Source organism: Hydractinia symbiolongicarpus, chromosome 5 (genome assembly GCF_029227915.1).
Source record: "Hydractinia symbiolongicarpus strain clone_291-10 chromosome 5, HSymV2.1, whole genome shotgun sequence".
Taxonomy (NCBI): domain Eukaryota; kingdom Metazoa; phylum Cnidaria; class Hydrozoa; order Anthoathecata; family Hydractiniidae; genus Hydractinia; species Hydractinia symbiolongicarpus.
In genome coordinates, this window is record NC_079879.1 from 19863860 (window position 1) to 19880014 (window position 16155).

Below are 16155 nucleotides of genomic sequence, written 5' to 3' on the forward strand. Positions count from 1 at the left end.
GCTTCATTGCAAACCGACATTCAGATCCCAAGTTATGAATTCGTCAGGAAAAAATTAAGAGGACTGGGACGAGCAAACAAGTGTAATTTTTTGCAAAAAAAATTATGTTAATCAATTAACCTTTATTATATCTATGCATTGATAAAGTTTGAATGCACACCCCTTAACATGAAATTCTTTAAATGTGGATATCTTGAGAACAAAAAGAGCTTTTTTAAAAATTTAAATAGACTTGTTAGCTAACTTTTTAAGCTCTATAATATAAGTCCAACATCATTTTATACCTCGGGTTCCCTTTAAGGAAAAACATTTTCGCGAGAAATTTTTACGAATTTTCAGAAACGTCCACATTTGCTGTTCGGAAGATCTTCTTATAGCCTCGATTTGCGAAAATTTCTTCCGCGAAGCCTTAAAATTTTTATGCCTTTTACTTTCAACTCGCGAAAATATGTTCCCCCAAAAATTTCTGGTTGCGAAAATTTCTTCCTTGAGGTATGTAAACAAAAACAAGAATACAATTATATAGTTACCAATTGTTTTTGTCTATTGTAAACAAAATATTGCATTAAATATCAAGGACGATGTCAATCCGTATTACAATCCTTTTAAATGTTTCTTAAATGCTGGCGTTGGTTGCTTTGGTAAACTTTCCAAAGCAGGATCAGGTAAACCTAATCTCGAAAGAAAATGTGACGCCAGACTTTTATCATCTTCATTTCTTAAAGGTGTCGTTTTCGTTAAAATATGTCTGTGGTACAATCCATCATTTAATACATAAAAAATGGAGAAACCATCGATATATCGAAAAAAACGTTTTTCATCAAATATACCAAACATTGAAAATGGCTTTAAAAGACGTGGCATACCTTGAACTTGCCAGCGTACGTAGATGGTTCCTTCTGACAAGTTTTTTGTCATCCTTAAAATTGATAACTCTGGTTGAAAATAAAAAACATTAATCATACTCTTCATAACATTTATTTGCATGATATAAGCATTTAAAGATTCTGTCCTTGTACCTATCATCATGTTTTCAAATAATATCTTATAACTACATTTGCGGTATGACCAACCAGTAGGCTTGAAAAGACAATGTGCCTGTTGTTGAAAATACAGCATCATTTCATCCAGTTGTTCATCAGATGGAAGGTTATTATCTTTCACATTATGCCTATTGCTGTAAGGTAAAGCATTTTGCTTAGAAAGTAATTGAGTGCTTTGAAAAGTCATTGGTAACATTGTGTGGTTAACCTCCCGAGTTTCTTTTTGTTTGAGAACAAAATGTTGAATCTGGTTGCTCTTTGTATCAAATTTGTATGACATTGCATTAACTCTTCTTAGGACATGTGGATAAACATAGAGTTCTTCTTCAATTCCTGACTTTTTTGTCAATGGTTTATTGATAACCTCCCTGAAAATATCCTTTGCTACATTTTCACATAAATATGAGGTGCTTTTACTCCAAATCATAGGTAACTCGGGTAAAACATGACTCTCTAGTTTTACTGAATCTGTTTTTAAGCTTAATAGTTTTTGTTGAAACTTCATATTTGAAAGGTTTATGTACATAAAGTGAAATCGAGGTGCTTGTTTGGGTAACATATTTATCTCCTTTTTTTTAAATACTTTTATAAAAGTATTCAAAACATATACTTCCAGTCCTAAATATAAGTTACACAAGTAATAAACATAAAAACAGCCATTAATAAAGCTACTAGAGGCAGAGCTAGTTTCGAGCTTCAAATTTGGATGGAAAAGAAAAAACAATGTTACTCCACTAAGATGGATATATACACCCACATAAAAAGTTAGATCCCTACAATGATAAGCTGTAGTTAAAATTATAGCTAGCTATAGTTAAAATTTTAGCTAGCTGTAGCTAATGAACATGAGCGAAAAATACAAAATCTCACCTACCCTGATAGCACACCGAGCAAAAAATCTACCATCTTTGTTGTTTTTAATTTGACATTTTTCTACGGATTGTCAAAATTAAAATTGAAACCCAGGGCTCTGTGGTAGCCTCTGAAAGTAGTTGTGTTTCCATATCGGTCCGTGCCCGTACGATTAACTAAATAATGTTGATTAAATATGGCGTTTTTTCTGATACCACACACTCTGTTTAAACCACTTGCCAAAATAGTACCAACATCTGCAAAATTACCTGGTAACTTACTTTTTTAATTAACTTTAGAATGATACATAACTATCTATATCAGCTAGCTAGCTACAGAAAATTATTTCCTGTTTTTTTTCTTTGATTGAAAAAAAAAACGTATATAATAGATAGCTAGCTAGCCAGCTAGATATAGCTAGCTTATATGTTGAAAATAAGGTAGTTAGCTAATTCTTATAAGTATTCATATTCATAAAATTGATACATTAGAAGTAACAGAAATTCATAAAAAAGCTCAGCCAAAAAAATGTTTGGCAGACATGGCAATAACTTCTTCTGTATTTAAAAAGTCATTTTAAACTCAAGACAGCCAATTTGGAAAACAGATTTTTTTTTAATTAGAGTGTTTACACTAGAGTAAAAGCATTGTATATACCTGTAAAATGTGTGGTTGTTTTTAGGAAGGGTTTGACCATTTAAAAAAAAAACAAATGTTCACCACACCAGACGAGAAACTTTCACTGTTTTACCAGTTAGCAAAAACAGAAATTAAGGTTTATTGTTTTGAAAAAATTACACAGTTTATAATAGCAACCTAGTTATTGAGGGTCTAAGATTGAAATTGAAAAGATACTAACTTTACAATATAGTACAAATGTAAGCTTCTGTGTAGGCGCTATAGAACACCTTTTCCTGCAAGTTGAATTAATGATTTTTTCTGAGCTATATGTTGCAAGTGATTTAACAAAATTTTTATGATAAACAACATATATACAGTAATTATTTTTTAATAACTTGTATTAAGTTAAAATCTCTTAGGCATTAGTGTGAAGTTATATAATTTGTTAATTTGTTAATCATGAGAAAAATGTTGTTTTCATGGCAAATTTTTAAAAAAGCAACATATAGCAGTGTTTAAACAGCAACCTAAAGACCCAACTCAAGAAAATGGAGAAGACTGTACCTGAAAATAGTTTTAGCTGCACCCTTTTTGAGTTGTGCAGACTGTAGTATGTGAGAGTACAGACAATTTTCAGGCTTAAAATATTAAATTTCCAGCTTCTGATGTTTTAGTGTTCTCGATCCAATGTCGAAATGCTACAAAAAAGGCTGCTGGATCAGTGAAACGACAGAATCACAACAGGAAGCGCAAAGGAAAGCGATTGGGACCTAAGGTTTTGCCAGGTAAAAATTTTATTAATTTTCAAGTAATTTAAATTTTTTTTTTTCAAAAAATGTGGTTCCTTGTCCAGTAATTTTGTAAATTTCTAAAACTCTTTTTAGATGAATTTGTACAGCCTGGTGCGATTTTATTGAGACAGAGAGGATTTCAAATGCACCCAGGAAGAAATGTAAGAAGAAAGTGTTTGCTACTTTTTAATTACAATTTTAAATTTTTAGATTGGATTTAGACCCCTTTTTCTATAAAGACAAACTTTTCGTTTTGGCCTACATATTTGATAACCTTGCATATTTCTAAAAGTTTTAAAACCTAACTTCTATTTAATACACAAAAAATACTTTTCAAGAAGTTCTCTTCCGCCAGTCCAGTCTAATCTGTTCTTCGCATTTTAAGCGTTATTATTCATGCTTATTTGCTTTTGATGTGTCAGAAAGTTCTGGGTCCAACAAAAGTATTTTTATATATCTTTAGTCTTCATTTTTTTTTTCAAATGTATACCTTTGAAAATGTTTTCATAGGTTGATTATGGACGTGACCACACCCTATTCGCGCTAAGAGAAGGTCACGTGAAGATCACAAAAGAATTAATACCACGTCCAGAATGGTGTAGTTGGGGAGAAGGCCCTTACTTCCAGCGTACTTTCATGCATGTTTTAGAAAGACCCAAAGTTCGTCGATTAGTGTGTCTAAATCCTCAAAGTTTATCCAACGTGACGTGATGGCAACAAAATGACTACTTTGTATATATTATATGTATAAAAAAATCTAAATCCTAAGAAAATTGTGTACAATGTATCTTTGTTTTTCTTTGTTTCTTTTAGTTTATATTTATGCAATTTATATAATAAAAAATTAGGGTTTGGGAAAGATAGCAGCTTCTTCTTCTTACAGTTTGGACATTTATAAAAAATACAAACATTCAAATAATGTTATTTCCAATCAGCGATGATTTGCTTGGATTTCGACTAAACCCAACAGCTGCAGGAATAGATATTAAAGTATTTCTTCGACTTTTAGTCTCGGTGTTAGGTTGATATCGGCGTGCCACCTAAAACAAGAGCGGTTTTTATATGTATGCGTGTATGATGTATGTGTCAAAGTAACATTTTTTACTTGTGATTTTAATCGCAAATCGCAAAAATAAGTTCCGCAAAAATTTCCTTTCCCAAAGGTAGCTGTTAATTTCCTTATTTTTTTTTTTTTTTACTTCGGTTTTTAATTTTTCTAAAATCATTTGAAACTTCCAAGTACGAACTCCCTGGAGATATTTGTCGCTAAAATAAATAAGAATATAGGCCTGAGCGTGCGTGAGCGCGTAAGTAAACAACTCTGACGCATGCGCATGCAGTATTAACTAGATTCACACCACCAATCATCCTCAGCGCTGGTAGTTTTTGCCCAACGGAATTTCCATGCTTGGTTGCACATACCTAACATCTAAGTTAGGTCTTACCCTTGTGTACGCTTCCCTGTATACTTTCACAACGTTACAAGCGTCAGAACAAATTAGCTTCGTGCCAGTGTGATCAAACTTTGTAGCGAAAACACAAATTGGAACTTCTTGGGAGTCGTAAACTTTACTTCGATTGATTTTTTGAAATCTATGGCCGGAATTGAAATCCCACATATGAATAACACCATTTGAACCTTAAAGTGTAAGAAAATGTCAAATTATTAGTTTGGTTGGTAAAGGTCAATATTGACTAAAAAAACACATTAATACTGGTAGGTTTTTTGTGTTTGGATTTTGGGCTGTTTGGTTTTAAAATTGATGTGATGTGAGTTATCAAAAATAATGCAGTAAGATTTTAAGGTACTTTATTCAGAATCCGTTTAGATCTACAAATCATTAAATTTTAAAAAGTCGTTTTGCATGCTGTAGACTTTCTCTGTTTTGAACTCGCACGGTACTGAAAGATGTATTCAAGGATACAGAGATGTTCGAGATGAAGTACATACAGTTTATTATAAAGATTTAACGAATTACTTTATTATAGAAACGTAAAAAATATGAAAATTAACACGCACCTCAAGAAACTACTTTTTCTTTAGAGAAAACGTTTATAATCCAATCATTGTTTTTGTCTGTTTTTTTTTTGTTAATTTTTTAGGGCAGCAAAATAAGAAGGGTACCGATCCGCGATATACATATTTCCTGCAACAAGGCTGCGCAAGGATAAACATAACATTGCATTGCATAAGTGCTAGTTTCCATACCTCCAGCTACAGTAACACCATGGTGATTTATTGTTACAGAGTTGATGGCGATATCCTCTGCTTGAATCTCCTGGATCATATCACCTGTTGGTAATTCCCATGCAATTATTCGTTCACTTGATGCGGATAAAACAGTAGCCCTAAACGTTAAGCATTAAAATAACCTCATATCCTCTAAAAGCCACAACAATTTTATAGCTTTGTGCTTTAGACCAGTTGTTTATCTTTACCTATGACGTGCACGCCCATGTTATAAGTTTCTCGCTTTGTAAAAGTAGTACTCTAATTAATTTAATTTTGGCACTTTGGTGCTTATTTTTATTGAAAAAACGTTGCTGAGACGGCAAAACAAATATTGCAGCCACGTACCCAGGTTTTCTTGCCTTTTTGACATTGACGCCGGTAGCGAGAAAAACGTCAAATAAGCGCTAGCGGCTTTCGCATAAGGCAACAAACCATGGGAACGAGAAAGAAAAATATAGCGCACATTGTTGTTTCTTGGTAATTTCTAAATAAACATAACGCCCGATAACTTATTTTTAGCACCTTTATTTTAGAGTGTAAGGGATGCTTAAACACAAAAAGGCGTTTCTTGATTATTCTCCCTCTAAAAAGAGGGATTCGTTTACTTTCTTTCGATATATTTTTGCTCAAAACAAGCGTACTTACCCTTCAGGATGCTGCGCCAAGGCTCGGACACTTTTGTTGTGTCCTTGTAAAACTTTAATGCACCTTCCTTCGCCAATATCCCACACTCGAAGCGTTCCATCATGACTCCCTGAGACAATCTAAAAACTGTGAAATCTAAGGCACTGTGTTTTTATAAGTTGCTAAACGCAGCTATAAGCAATGGAACCAGTTTTTGCTTTCTTTTTTTGTGTGGAACTTTTAACATTCTCATCTTCCTATATTTCGTAAATTTGTAAACTCCTGGAAGTTTCCCCAATAAACTTCGTTAAAATACATAGATTTATCTTTAGGTATTTCATTGTAAGATGTAGTTTTAGAATTTTTCGCAATGAAATAAAATGTTGAACTTCAGGCAACACACACACAAGAAATTAACCTATCATATAAGTAAGTAAGTAACGGGAAGTTTTTACGTCTTTGGGGATTCCATGCTAACGACTTGCGCCTTCTACCGCTACCGTTACTGCTAAAGATGCGTATAGCCTTGCTCTAACTTGCTTGCCTGCCACACAAGCCGATTAGCGGTCAGTAGATGGCACCAAATGGGATAATGTTATGTTATGCCTCATGTCATGTGTTGTGCCTCATACTCGTAACGAATACAAAAATATATTACTTGTCTCGTTTGTTCAGCTGCTACAACACACGAGGCTGTGTTTTGATGTCCACGTAGTGTCTTGACACATTTTGTTGTTCTTGTATCGTACAGCTTGACGAGTTTATCTCGTCCGCCGGTAATTAGGAGATGCGATGGAGGGTACATACACATGCTGTATATCACTGCTGCTTGCCCCTTGAATGTGTTTGTGATCTAGAAATAAAATCACCCGATAATTGATCTGTTTTGCTTTGTGATTGTAAAAATTAAAAGTCTATGTGCCTTTTATTTAAGTTTTTAATTCTCCACAAAAATCGATTATATTTTATGTATGTTTGCTCAGCGTGACCTAACATGTGCGCCATGTAAAGGGTGCTTTATAATTTCAAGTTTCATAAATCGTGCACACGCGACAGCCGCACAGCAAGGCAACCTCGTTCCCAGGTTTCTTATGATGAATTTGACTCTAGTATAAAGAGATACTGATAACGAAGATTTTCCAGACTAGAGAATCTTCTAGTCTTTCTTTTAGCGAAAATCAAATGCCTTTTTACCCAGAGCGGAGGTTTAAATCTTCGATCTTTTGCGCCGAAAAAGAATACATCACCGTTGAACTGCCAACCTCTTAGAAAAGCGAACGAGAACAATAAAGGATATTTGGTAGCGACTTGCTTAAAATTATAGAGAACGAAAATATATAACTTAAATCACGTTGGAAAACGCTCTTGCTTCCCTACGATTGGAAAGAATAACTTACTCTGTTTATTTCTACATCATGACAATATAGTTGTCTGTCATCGGCAGACGTGTAAAGGTGACGATGCCCAGCTATCCCGAAAGTCATTGCGCGTACTGCTTGTTTGTGAGCTTTTATAACAAGTTTCCGTCTTCCGTTATTGATGTCCCACATCTAATACATTATATAACACATTATATATAGGATGAAACTGATGTTTGCAACGTCTTCAAATTCAAACAACTTGATTAAAGTCCCAAGTAAAAACTTACCAATATCGACTTTTTTGGCTTATTAATTTCTTACAAAAAACGCAAATTTTTATGGAGGTATTTGCCATTTTTGCAGATAATTATTGATTTTATGGAATTGTTATTACAAGAAAACAAATTAAATAAATAAATAAATAAATAAATAAATAAATAAATAAATAAACTAAACTTACTCTGACTGTTTTATCTGATGAACCTGTTGCAAACCATCGATTAGTTGGGTCTATTATAAGCACTGGGATGGCATCCGTATGTGCTAAGATTTCCTGAAATAAATGTTATCAAAACTGAATTTCCAGGATTTCATTTTTCTGTGTTAAAAGGTTAAAAGCTGAGTAACCTTGGGAGACATAGTTACACTAATTTGCACGATCTAGAAGGCATGAGAAATTTAAGCAAAAATATAGACCATTTTTAAGCTTTTTGCTTCGTTATCTTTGGTGTTTTCACGGAACTGGACAAACTGAGCTAAGACTTTAAATGCAATCATGTAAAACCTGCACGCGTTTTTTTATCAACGCAGTTGGCAATAAAAATAAATGCGAAAAATATGTACTTGTTTTAATTGCCATGGTGGGTGCCATTTTGGCTTTCGCGGCAGTTCTATATGTGGTCCCTCCTCCTCTGAAGCTCCACTGAACGGACTACCAGTAAAATAACTTCCTTCTCCTATTCCAAATTCATCACGACCATTCTTCATTGCACCATCAGGAAATGCTTCAGATGGACCGTCCTCCGGTAGCGGTTCTATATTCTCACCTGGTAAGGTGGTCGTTTCAAATGCAGGCTGGGTTAGTTCATCATCTATAAAGCCGTTATTGTCGACACCACTTTCGATGGTATCATTTTCGTGGTTTGTTTTTAAGCTGATCACACTAGAAAGAATGTTTGGTTTATCTTCATTCTCTTCAGCTGTTTTTTCTTCATTTGTCTCCTCGTTTGTTGTGTTTGTGGTTTCAAAAAAACCTGAATTGTTTCTGTTAATTTTCGCATCGTTTTCTAACGCTTTTGCTTCATCATTGGCTGGCGGGCTATTACTATACCCTTCCGAGCTCATGATTTCTACTGGTTCATTTATAGGTTGGTTATGCGGAGATTCTTTTTTCTTTACTTCATTTGAAGAAGAATTATTTTTGTCATTTTTTAATTCTGGTATTGACCCTAAAGGATCATATACGTTGTCTATACGTGTCATTACTCTTTTCAACTCGTCATCACTTCCCTCTGAGTAATCGTCCTGTGGTAAACCTGAGTTAAATATAGTAAAAATTAATAAAAAATAAACGAGACAAAAATAATGTGTAAAATAAACGAGACAAAAGCTATGTGTAAAATATATTAGGAAGTAACCATTTGAAGGGATGTCTTCTTCAACTTTTTTCCTTTTCTCATATGTTACAGTGCTGGTGTAATCGCCTGCTCCATATTCCGTAGACGTCGGACGAACTGTTGTTGAATTCGACGACGTTGAACGTTTCTTTTCCGACGACGGCCTATTTACATCTGATGCTGGACGCTTTTTATCCGACGTTGTTGAACTTGCTTGTGGTATTGAAACATCTCTTGCGTCTGATAAAGGAACTGTGTTTGATGAAATTCCAGAAGGTGCATTTTGTGTTGTTGATGAATCCAACTGCTCCAATGCTGGTGCGCTTTCTTCTACTAGAGAGGTTGTCTCAGTTGGTGTTGGACGTTTTTCTACATTCTTGTCATGTGTTCGTCCAACATTAATTGGAGGTAAGACTTCCGCAGTAAGGTCAGATGACTTGCGATGTTTTAAAGATGCTCGAGATGAGGTTCGAACAGGTGGTAATGGTGCTAAGAAAAGCAAGTATATGTTTGTTTTGATGAAGGTTTGAAAGTATGTTTAAAGCTCACCTTAAAGGGACGAGGAGGGTTAGGGAGGAGACATTGAAATTTAATTTCGGGGTGTGTTTGTTTGCTTACATTGTTTCATGGGTGTGTGTACTAACCAGTCGGCATGGGCCTTTGCCTTTTTCACAGCGAAGCCAGCGTTTAGCCTTCAAGTAAGCGCTAGCGGCTTTGACATAGGCAACAAACCCTCGGGACGCGGATATGTGTGTGTGTGCATTCCGTGGGGGTGGAGATAGGGGTGATCTCGTGACAGAAGATTGAATAAGTAACAGGTCAAATAAAGGTAAATAAATATTATCCTCGTAGAAATAAACTACAAAGCAGAACCACTAATTAGTTCCAGTGAAGGTTGGAGAGTAAGCTTATGAACCTTATGAACGAACGAAAAAACAATAAGTTAGCCCACATTTAAGTCACACTAGTTACATTTTGTGAACAAGTAAAGGAAAAGTGTTCGTACCATTTTTTTCGTATTGTGCTTTCGTTTCCATAGTTTTTGCTTCATCCATTAGTTTAGTTGGTGGTGTACGAGGCATGGAATCTAGACCCAGGAAGGTTTCATCTAAATAAAATAAAATAAATTGTTTACGTCTTCATTGATTGTGTTGTTGATTTAAATCAAGTTCAACTGTTCCCATCATATTATTACCTTTTTTTGTATCTGTGACAGAGGGTGTTCTCCCTCGTTTTGGTGTCATAAATTTTCGTTCAAGATCTTCATCTTCGGCTTTTCCGTATAACCCTTCATCTTCATGAGATGAACCACCATGCAGGGACAATAGACTATCTATAAAAAATAAAGATAAAGTCGAGAAAAAATATTTTGTTCTGGTCTATTCTGTTTGTTCATTTACACATTTCAACGCAACAACCTCGAACCTCGAAAGCCGTCTTGAACTTAATAACAAGACATCGTTAGTTTATTCACCTTTCCGTGAAGGTATACTTTTTCGGTTGACGGCTGATGAAGGCCTTTCTTTTCCTGAAACGGGTCTGTTAATTCCAGAAGGCGGTCGCTTTTCCTTTTCCTTTTGGTTATTTTCTCCAATAGTTCTCGTTTTACCAGAAGGCGGCCTCGTTTTGCCAGACTTTAATAAATGTTCTGAGTCATTTTGAATTCCTTCTTTTTCAGCTTTAACTTGAATTGCATGAGTGACAATATTTCCAGATAAAGGCCTGGTTTTTCCAGGTGTTGACATGTTGTTAGACGTTTGTTTTTCTGCTACTTCGGAAAAAATATCATATTTGTTATTGTGACCGCTGTTATATGTCTTTCCTTGAAGACCTCTTCGACCGGACGGTGGTCTTTTAGATTTCAAATCTGAGTTGGGTCTATGTTTTAGTTTGGGCGTGTTAGATGCGGATGTCTGCGGAGTCTGTTTCTGGAATCTTTCACCATCTGTTGGTTTTCTTTTCACATTTTCTTCTTGAGTGTCGTATAAATGATTCGCTTCCATTAGAGCTGGAGCGTCAAAGCTAAAACAACAACAACAACACGTAGTCACGTGCTGCTACTGCGTCACGTGTTTAATCAACCTCGTCCCCAGATCTTTATTTTACAATGGGATGGAAACAGGCTCTGTATGCTGATAAAACAGCCTAAATAAACTTTAGGGACGAGGAACTAAGTTCATTTAAGTCATAAGGAATGACTGGAATGAACTTAGTTCCTTAGCGACGCAATTTAGGTTAGTCGATGTATGATCTGTATTATCCTCCGACTTTTATTCCAGTATCACTTTAAATCGCTATCTACTCTAAGGCCATTTTTGCTGATCATGCCTCGCTTATATGTTAATTTTCTTTCTGATTGTATGATTTTACTGTAAGTTTTTTACGAGAAAATATGCCTGTAGAAATTTCCGCTCAAATCCTTATAGTCGATTATTTATGAAAATTATGCATTCCAAAATAACAGAATTCATTAACTTTCTGGATAAGTTTTTCCATTTTCTAAAAGAACTTGCAAGGTCTATCTGGTACTCACAAAAGTTTATCGAATTATATTTTTCATTGTTGGTGTGTGCACAATGTGCTTCGTCATAATGCATAAATTCAGCTCATAATAAAGCACGCAGCTTGCGTTTCGAGTACATGACTTCATTAAAATTCGCGGGAAAATACCTTGTTCTGCATCTTACTAGTAAAACAAAAACGTCATATCAATAAGCTTAAAAATTTAAGGAGTCAGACCTTAATTCGGCCAAGTGCATGCAATAAGTTTACCTCTTCTTGTTAGAAAAATGGATAATACTTACTCTCTTTCTCCTTATTTCTAACCTATTTTTTTGCGTGTAAACAAGACTGACACCCTTATTTCTTCATTAGGAAACAGACGGCCTAATAGTTTTCCTCCAGTTGAACTTTAACATTTCGTGCATCAACAATATGAAAACACTGGCAATTTGTTATTATTAAGAAGATACAAGGATCTAGGTAAAGCCAGTTATCGATTCTGAAGTTACCAGAAGTCATCTTTGTTCCCTCAAAAGACGACTCACCTGGAATCATCGCTTACGTCATCACTATCAAAACGAACAACTTGAGTGTCAGAGGGGTCAGAAGAAGAAGAGACAACTTCCAAATCCTTTTCAGGACTGTCTTCTGATTCTTCGTCCCCCTTCTCACTTATCACAGATGCTGTCCCTTCTGACGGAACACTTATCACGTCGTCGTCATTATCACCAGACGAACTGACGTTGTCTTCTGACGAGTTATCTCTACTGCTTCTTGGCGGTTTGTTAAATTCAACTTCCATCATTTTGTCCAGCGCTTTACCAATTATTTCGTCCTGTTCATCAATTTCTTTGTCGTATTTTTTTCTTTTCTTGCGATATTTTTTCTTCCTGTCACTCACTTCATTTTTTTCCGGTGGGCTCATTGTGTGCAGAAAATCCCACCAAAATGAAATGTATTCTTAATTTCGAGAGAAAAGAAAGATTTAATATCGTACTTGATTATACTTTATATTAACATGCATGATTGAAGTTTGTATATAATATGTAGCCATGATATCCATGGAAACTTTATATATTAATAAATTCATCTTCATCGAAGCTATGAATGATGGATGAAATGTGACAGTGAAGAGCGAACTTAAATCAATCAAAATGATAAAACTCAAACTAAAAACAAAAACTACTTTGATGACTGATAATCTATGCGTTCTCTCACCATGTTGTCACTTTACTGGTTAAAGATGATAAAATATCCGATATAAGCGATGATCTTTAACACCTGCCTCGACAAAACAATCGTTTTAGCAAGAAATACAAATCATAAGTCAATGAAAAATTATGGTTCAATTAAAATTTTTTTTGAGCAAAATGGAGTGGAACAAACTTCAAAAATACCAGTGCGAAGAACTTTCTTTGTTACAATTTCAGTTGAAAGGAACTACACATCTCAAAACCAGGTTGAGAATTTTGATAAAGTTCATACAAAAACGCAAACGTTGACCAGTGAAGTTGTATATGATGGAGTCTCAAGAACCCTTTCCAACTTTGTTTCTAGGGTTCTTTTAAGCACTCACCTTATACTTAGGTCGTTAAGGATTTGATAAAAAAAATAATTGCTGAGAAGGGAGACGAGGTTGTTCTGACCATAAAGTAAAAAAAATATGATAAAATAAAATAAAATAAAAAAACATCAACATACGTGATTGGTTCAAAAATATTTCTGTCAATCGAAGCTGTGCTTTCGTCTCGGTTACTATTAATATAATTGTTTTTGTAGTTATGGTTAGTGTTGGCTTGGCGAGTTTCGGTCACATTCATGCGAGATTCATAATTTCTATACGTCTCCTGAGCTAACGTGCATGAATTATGTTCTTCACTATTGTATAAGCGTTGCTTGTCGTCATTGTTCTTCTTCTTTAAGGCGAAAAACATCGAGGCTACAAAAGTTGAGTATTTTCAAAAATATTTTTTTTGAAGAAAGGGATTGAGCATTTGAGACTACAACTGAAAAGTTGCGAGCTAATTTTGAACGCCTTTCTCACGTTTAGCTTAATGGGCAGAAAGTTTTGCCAGCCAAAAGTGATTGTGGGAAAAGGTAAACAAATTTAAATGCATTTTCTGATTTTCCAGTAACTTCCTCCATTTCCCGCAACTTTAATCTTAATTCGGATGTTCGAGGGGAAGAGGAATGAGGAATGTCTTTTTTTTGAGAGATTTTAACTGAAGACATAACTTAATTCATAAAATTTTCTCGCACCCCTTACAGGTATTATAGCTGAGTTGCAGTGTGACTTAATGTTGTCATCATCAAGAGCAACGGACATGCGCACGCATATGCACATTTAAAAAATATAAACAACAGACTGCGCGCGGTGATCGAAAATATTAAGTGAAAAAAAACACAGACGCTTTAATTGATGAAGTTTGCTCCTAAATACCAGAAAAGATAATACTTTACCAATGCATTTTCAATGTTATATTTATAAAATTTTATAGATTAATCAATCCAATTGTCCTTCTCTTATTGCTTGTCAAGATACGTGCGCATCTATGGAACTTTTTTTACATATTCACAACTCACTTATAGAAAAGAGAAGCTAAATGAACACATAAATGTGTTGCTTATCTCTGAAACTTAAAATTTTATAAAATATCAGATTTTATAGCGGAGAATGTGTAATGGTAGCACATTCAGCTTGTTATCATAAGGTTCAAGTCCCATCTCTGGCGCACTTAAACGTAGTGTTGTCAGTCCAATTGGAGCCATCTACTGATCGCGAACCTGTTAATGTAGCAGCAGGCGAGCAAGTTAGAGCAGTGTTTTACGTATCTCTACCGATAATGTAGTTACAGTCGGAGGGGAGGAAGAGCCGGCCACGATCGAATCCCCAAGGAACTCTTCGTTACTTACTTACTTCATTACATACATGGGCCGTTTTGTAAAACTGATGGCCACTCAAAAGATCTTTGATTCACACCAACCAAAAATTATAATTACCGTTTGGTTTTGTATGTAGTAATTAAGAGGAATACAGTGGACTCTCTATAACTCGAACCCCTATAACTCGAGTCTCTCCTTAACTCAAACGTTTTTTTGGTCTCTTTGAGTATTTCTTCTCTATAACTCGAACGTCGCAATATGTATCCAGAACTTTATATGACACAAGCAGTTTTTTGCATGGTTTTGGCTCTGTAAACGTAAATAGAGTCTTAACTGATTCGAATGTTTCATATCTACATGTGTAAGGGGTCTTTAATGATTCGAAACAAAACGTAAACACGATTCTTTGGTATTGAAGTTTTACAATCATGGCGTCTGTTGTTGAGATAAAATATTTTGTACTTTTTTATTTTTTCAGTCCGTTCTTAGCTTACAAGGTCGAAATTTTATCCTGTACAAAGAAGGATTTCGTCCTTATTCCATATAAGGGAGAAGAATCACGCCTAATTGGCAATTTATACAAAATTTATACAAAAACTTGGAAAAATTCCAAACTCTCTATTACCCAAACCTCTTTATAACTCAAACAGTTTCCGATTTCCCGTGGCTGTTCGAGTTCTAGAGAGTCCACTATAAATCTACGCGTAACTTAAAAAAAAATCGCGCACACCAAATTTTTGCGCATATAAATTCGCGGAAAAAATAGTATTTTCGCGCAACCAATTGTCATTTAGCGGCTCTGCGCGAAAATTTCATGAATGAAGGTAATATATTTTCAACATGTATATGTATAAATAAAATAGATAAATTTAAATGGTATTGTAGATAGATATTTAAGGCCAGATGCTAAATTTTAAAAGGGTTTAAAAGACATTTAAAAATAATTTAAGAATGTAACATGATTTAAAATTCACCAACGTTTTTTTTCTCTTTTTTATTATCGGTAACGAGTTAGAATTAGATAATCTAAATAAGTTTGTCGTATTGAAAATTTAAGAATACATAAAGGCTTCTTCGCAGTTTACTGTTCTTAACGTCTATTTAACGTATGTATTTTTAATACCGGCCACAGCTTGAAAACTAACGCGACAAATCCGTTGAAAAATTGTTATGAAAAATAGATTTCTACCACGAACGAACGTTCTACTTACCTTCTTAATAAAGCAATATTTCTCTTTTCTTTTTTTTCAAAGTTGACAAACTTCGAAATGTTGACAAGTTGTCGAGGCGATTTTGTTAACAACCTTATAAAAAGATCAATACTTATTCAGGATTCAAAATAAGTTGGATGAATTATTCAAACTTAAAAACTTCTTCGAATTACTTCTACAGCACACCAAATTTAATTTTTAATACCACAAAACGTTGTTAATTTTGCACCCCCTTCGCTTTGTTACACAGGCTCCACAGGCGCTTAAAAAACAAAATCTTGCGACGCACAAAATATTTTAATTTTAAAAACTGCAATTGTGGACGAACTTAAATAAAATCAACCTCGAATAATTTTGTCAAAAGTTATTACTACACAAATATCCCATCCCTAGCTTGACCATTTTAAAAAAATTTGGT

General features: G+C 34.6%; 4 protein-coding genes across 5 annotated transcripts in view; 2 read left to right on the top strand and 2 right to left on the bottom strand.

Annotated features, from left to right (window-relative positions):
* The window catches only part of LOC130645199 (stomatin-like protein stl-1), a 102848-nt gene that overhangs the window by 18118 nt on the left and 68575 nt on the right, over positions 1 to 16155 (top strand). The gene's annotated exons all lie outside the window — the stretch shown is intronic.
* LOC130645201 (uncharacterized) lies at positions 519 to 2122 on the bottom strand. The gene is made up of 2 exons (XM_057451107.1): positions 1918 to 2122; positions 519 to 1661 (listed from the first exon to the last, which is right to left on the bottom strand). The coding sequence occupies exon 2, from the start codon at positions 1600 to 1602 to the stop codon at positions 595 to 597; it is 1008 nt and encodes a 335-aa protein (XP_057307090.1). The 5' UTR covers positions 1603 to 1661; positions 1918 to 2122; the 3' UTR covers positions 519 to 594.
* On the top strand, positions 2024 to 4090 carry LOC130645206 (50S ribosomal protein L27-like). The gene is made up of 4 exons (XM_057451119.1): positions 2024 to 2167; positions 3191 to 3301; positions 3401 to 3468; positions 3818 to 4090. Exons 1-4 carry the CDS (start codon positions 2092 to 2094, stop codon positions 4016 to 4018), a joined length of 456 nt encoding a protein of 151 aa, XP_057307102.1. The 5' UTR covers positions 2024 to 2091; the 3' UTR covers positions 4019 to 4090.
* On the bottom strand, positions 4158 to 15827 carry LOC130645196 (anaphase-promoting complex subunit cdh1-like). 2 transcript variants are annotated; one of them, XM_057451097.1, is made up of 13 exons: positions 15738 to 15827; positions 13345 to 13582; positions 10616 to 11163; positions 10337 to 10474; positions 10148 to 10249; positions 9163 to 9630; positions 8369 to 9060; positions 7986 to 8078; positions 7562 to 7714; positions 6823 to 7017; positions 6186 to 6304; positions 5517 to 5656; positions 4158 to 4946 (listed from the first exon to the last, which is right to left on the bottom strand). In XM_057451097.1, exons 2-13 carry the CDS (start codon positions 13575 to 13577, stop codon positions 4678 to 4680), a joined length of 3150 nt encoding a protein of 1049 aa, XP_057307080.1. In that variant the 5' UTR covers positions 13578 to 13582; positions 15738 to 15827; the 3' UTR covers positions 4158 to 4677. The 2 variants fall into 2 exon arrangements, with proteins under 2 accessions (XP_057307080.1, XP_057307079.1); XM_057451096.1 differs by lacking the exons at positions 13345 to 13582; positions 15738 to 15827 and adding an exon at positions 12189 to 12688.

What these genes read in the sequence shown, in the direction of transcription:
- LOC130645201 (XM_057451107.1), bottom strand. Translation starts at nt 1,602, where the DNA reads ATGTTACCCAAACAAGCACCTCGATTTCACTTTATGTACATAAACCTT.
- LOC130645206 (XM_057451119.1), top strand. Translation starts at nt 2,092, where the DNA reads ATGGCGTTTTTTCTGATACCACACACTCTGTTTAAACCACTTGCCAAA. An exon ending in GGGACCTAAGGTTTTGCCAG is followed by an intron (nt 3,302 to 3,400) that starts GTAAAAATTTTA and finishes AACTCTTTTTAG; the next exon opens with ATGAATTTGTACAGCCTGGT. An exon ending in AAATGCACCCAGGAAGAAAT is followed by an intron (nt 3,469 to 3,817) that starts GTAAGAAGAAAG and finishes ATGTTTTCATAG; the next exon opens with GTTGATTATGGACGTGACCA.
- LOC130645196 (XM_057451096.1), bottom strand. Translation starts at nt 12,568, where the DNA reads ATGAGCCCACCGGAAAAAAATGAAGTGAGTGACAGGAAGAAAAAATAT. An exon ending in TGTCACAGATACAAAAAAAG is followed by an intron (nt 10,250 to 10,336) that starts GTAATAATATGA and finishes TATTTTATTTAG; the next exon opens with ATGAAACCTTCCTGGGTCTA. An exon ending in CAGCTGAACAAACGAGACAA is followed by an intron (nt 6,305 to 6,822) that starts GTAATATATTTT and finishes CACAGTTTTTAG; the next exon opens with ATTGTCTCAGGGAGTCATGA.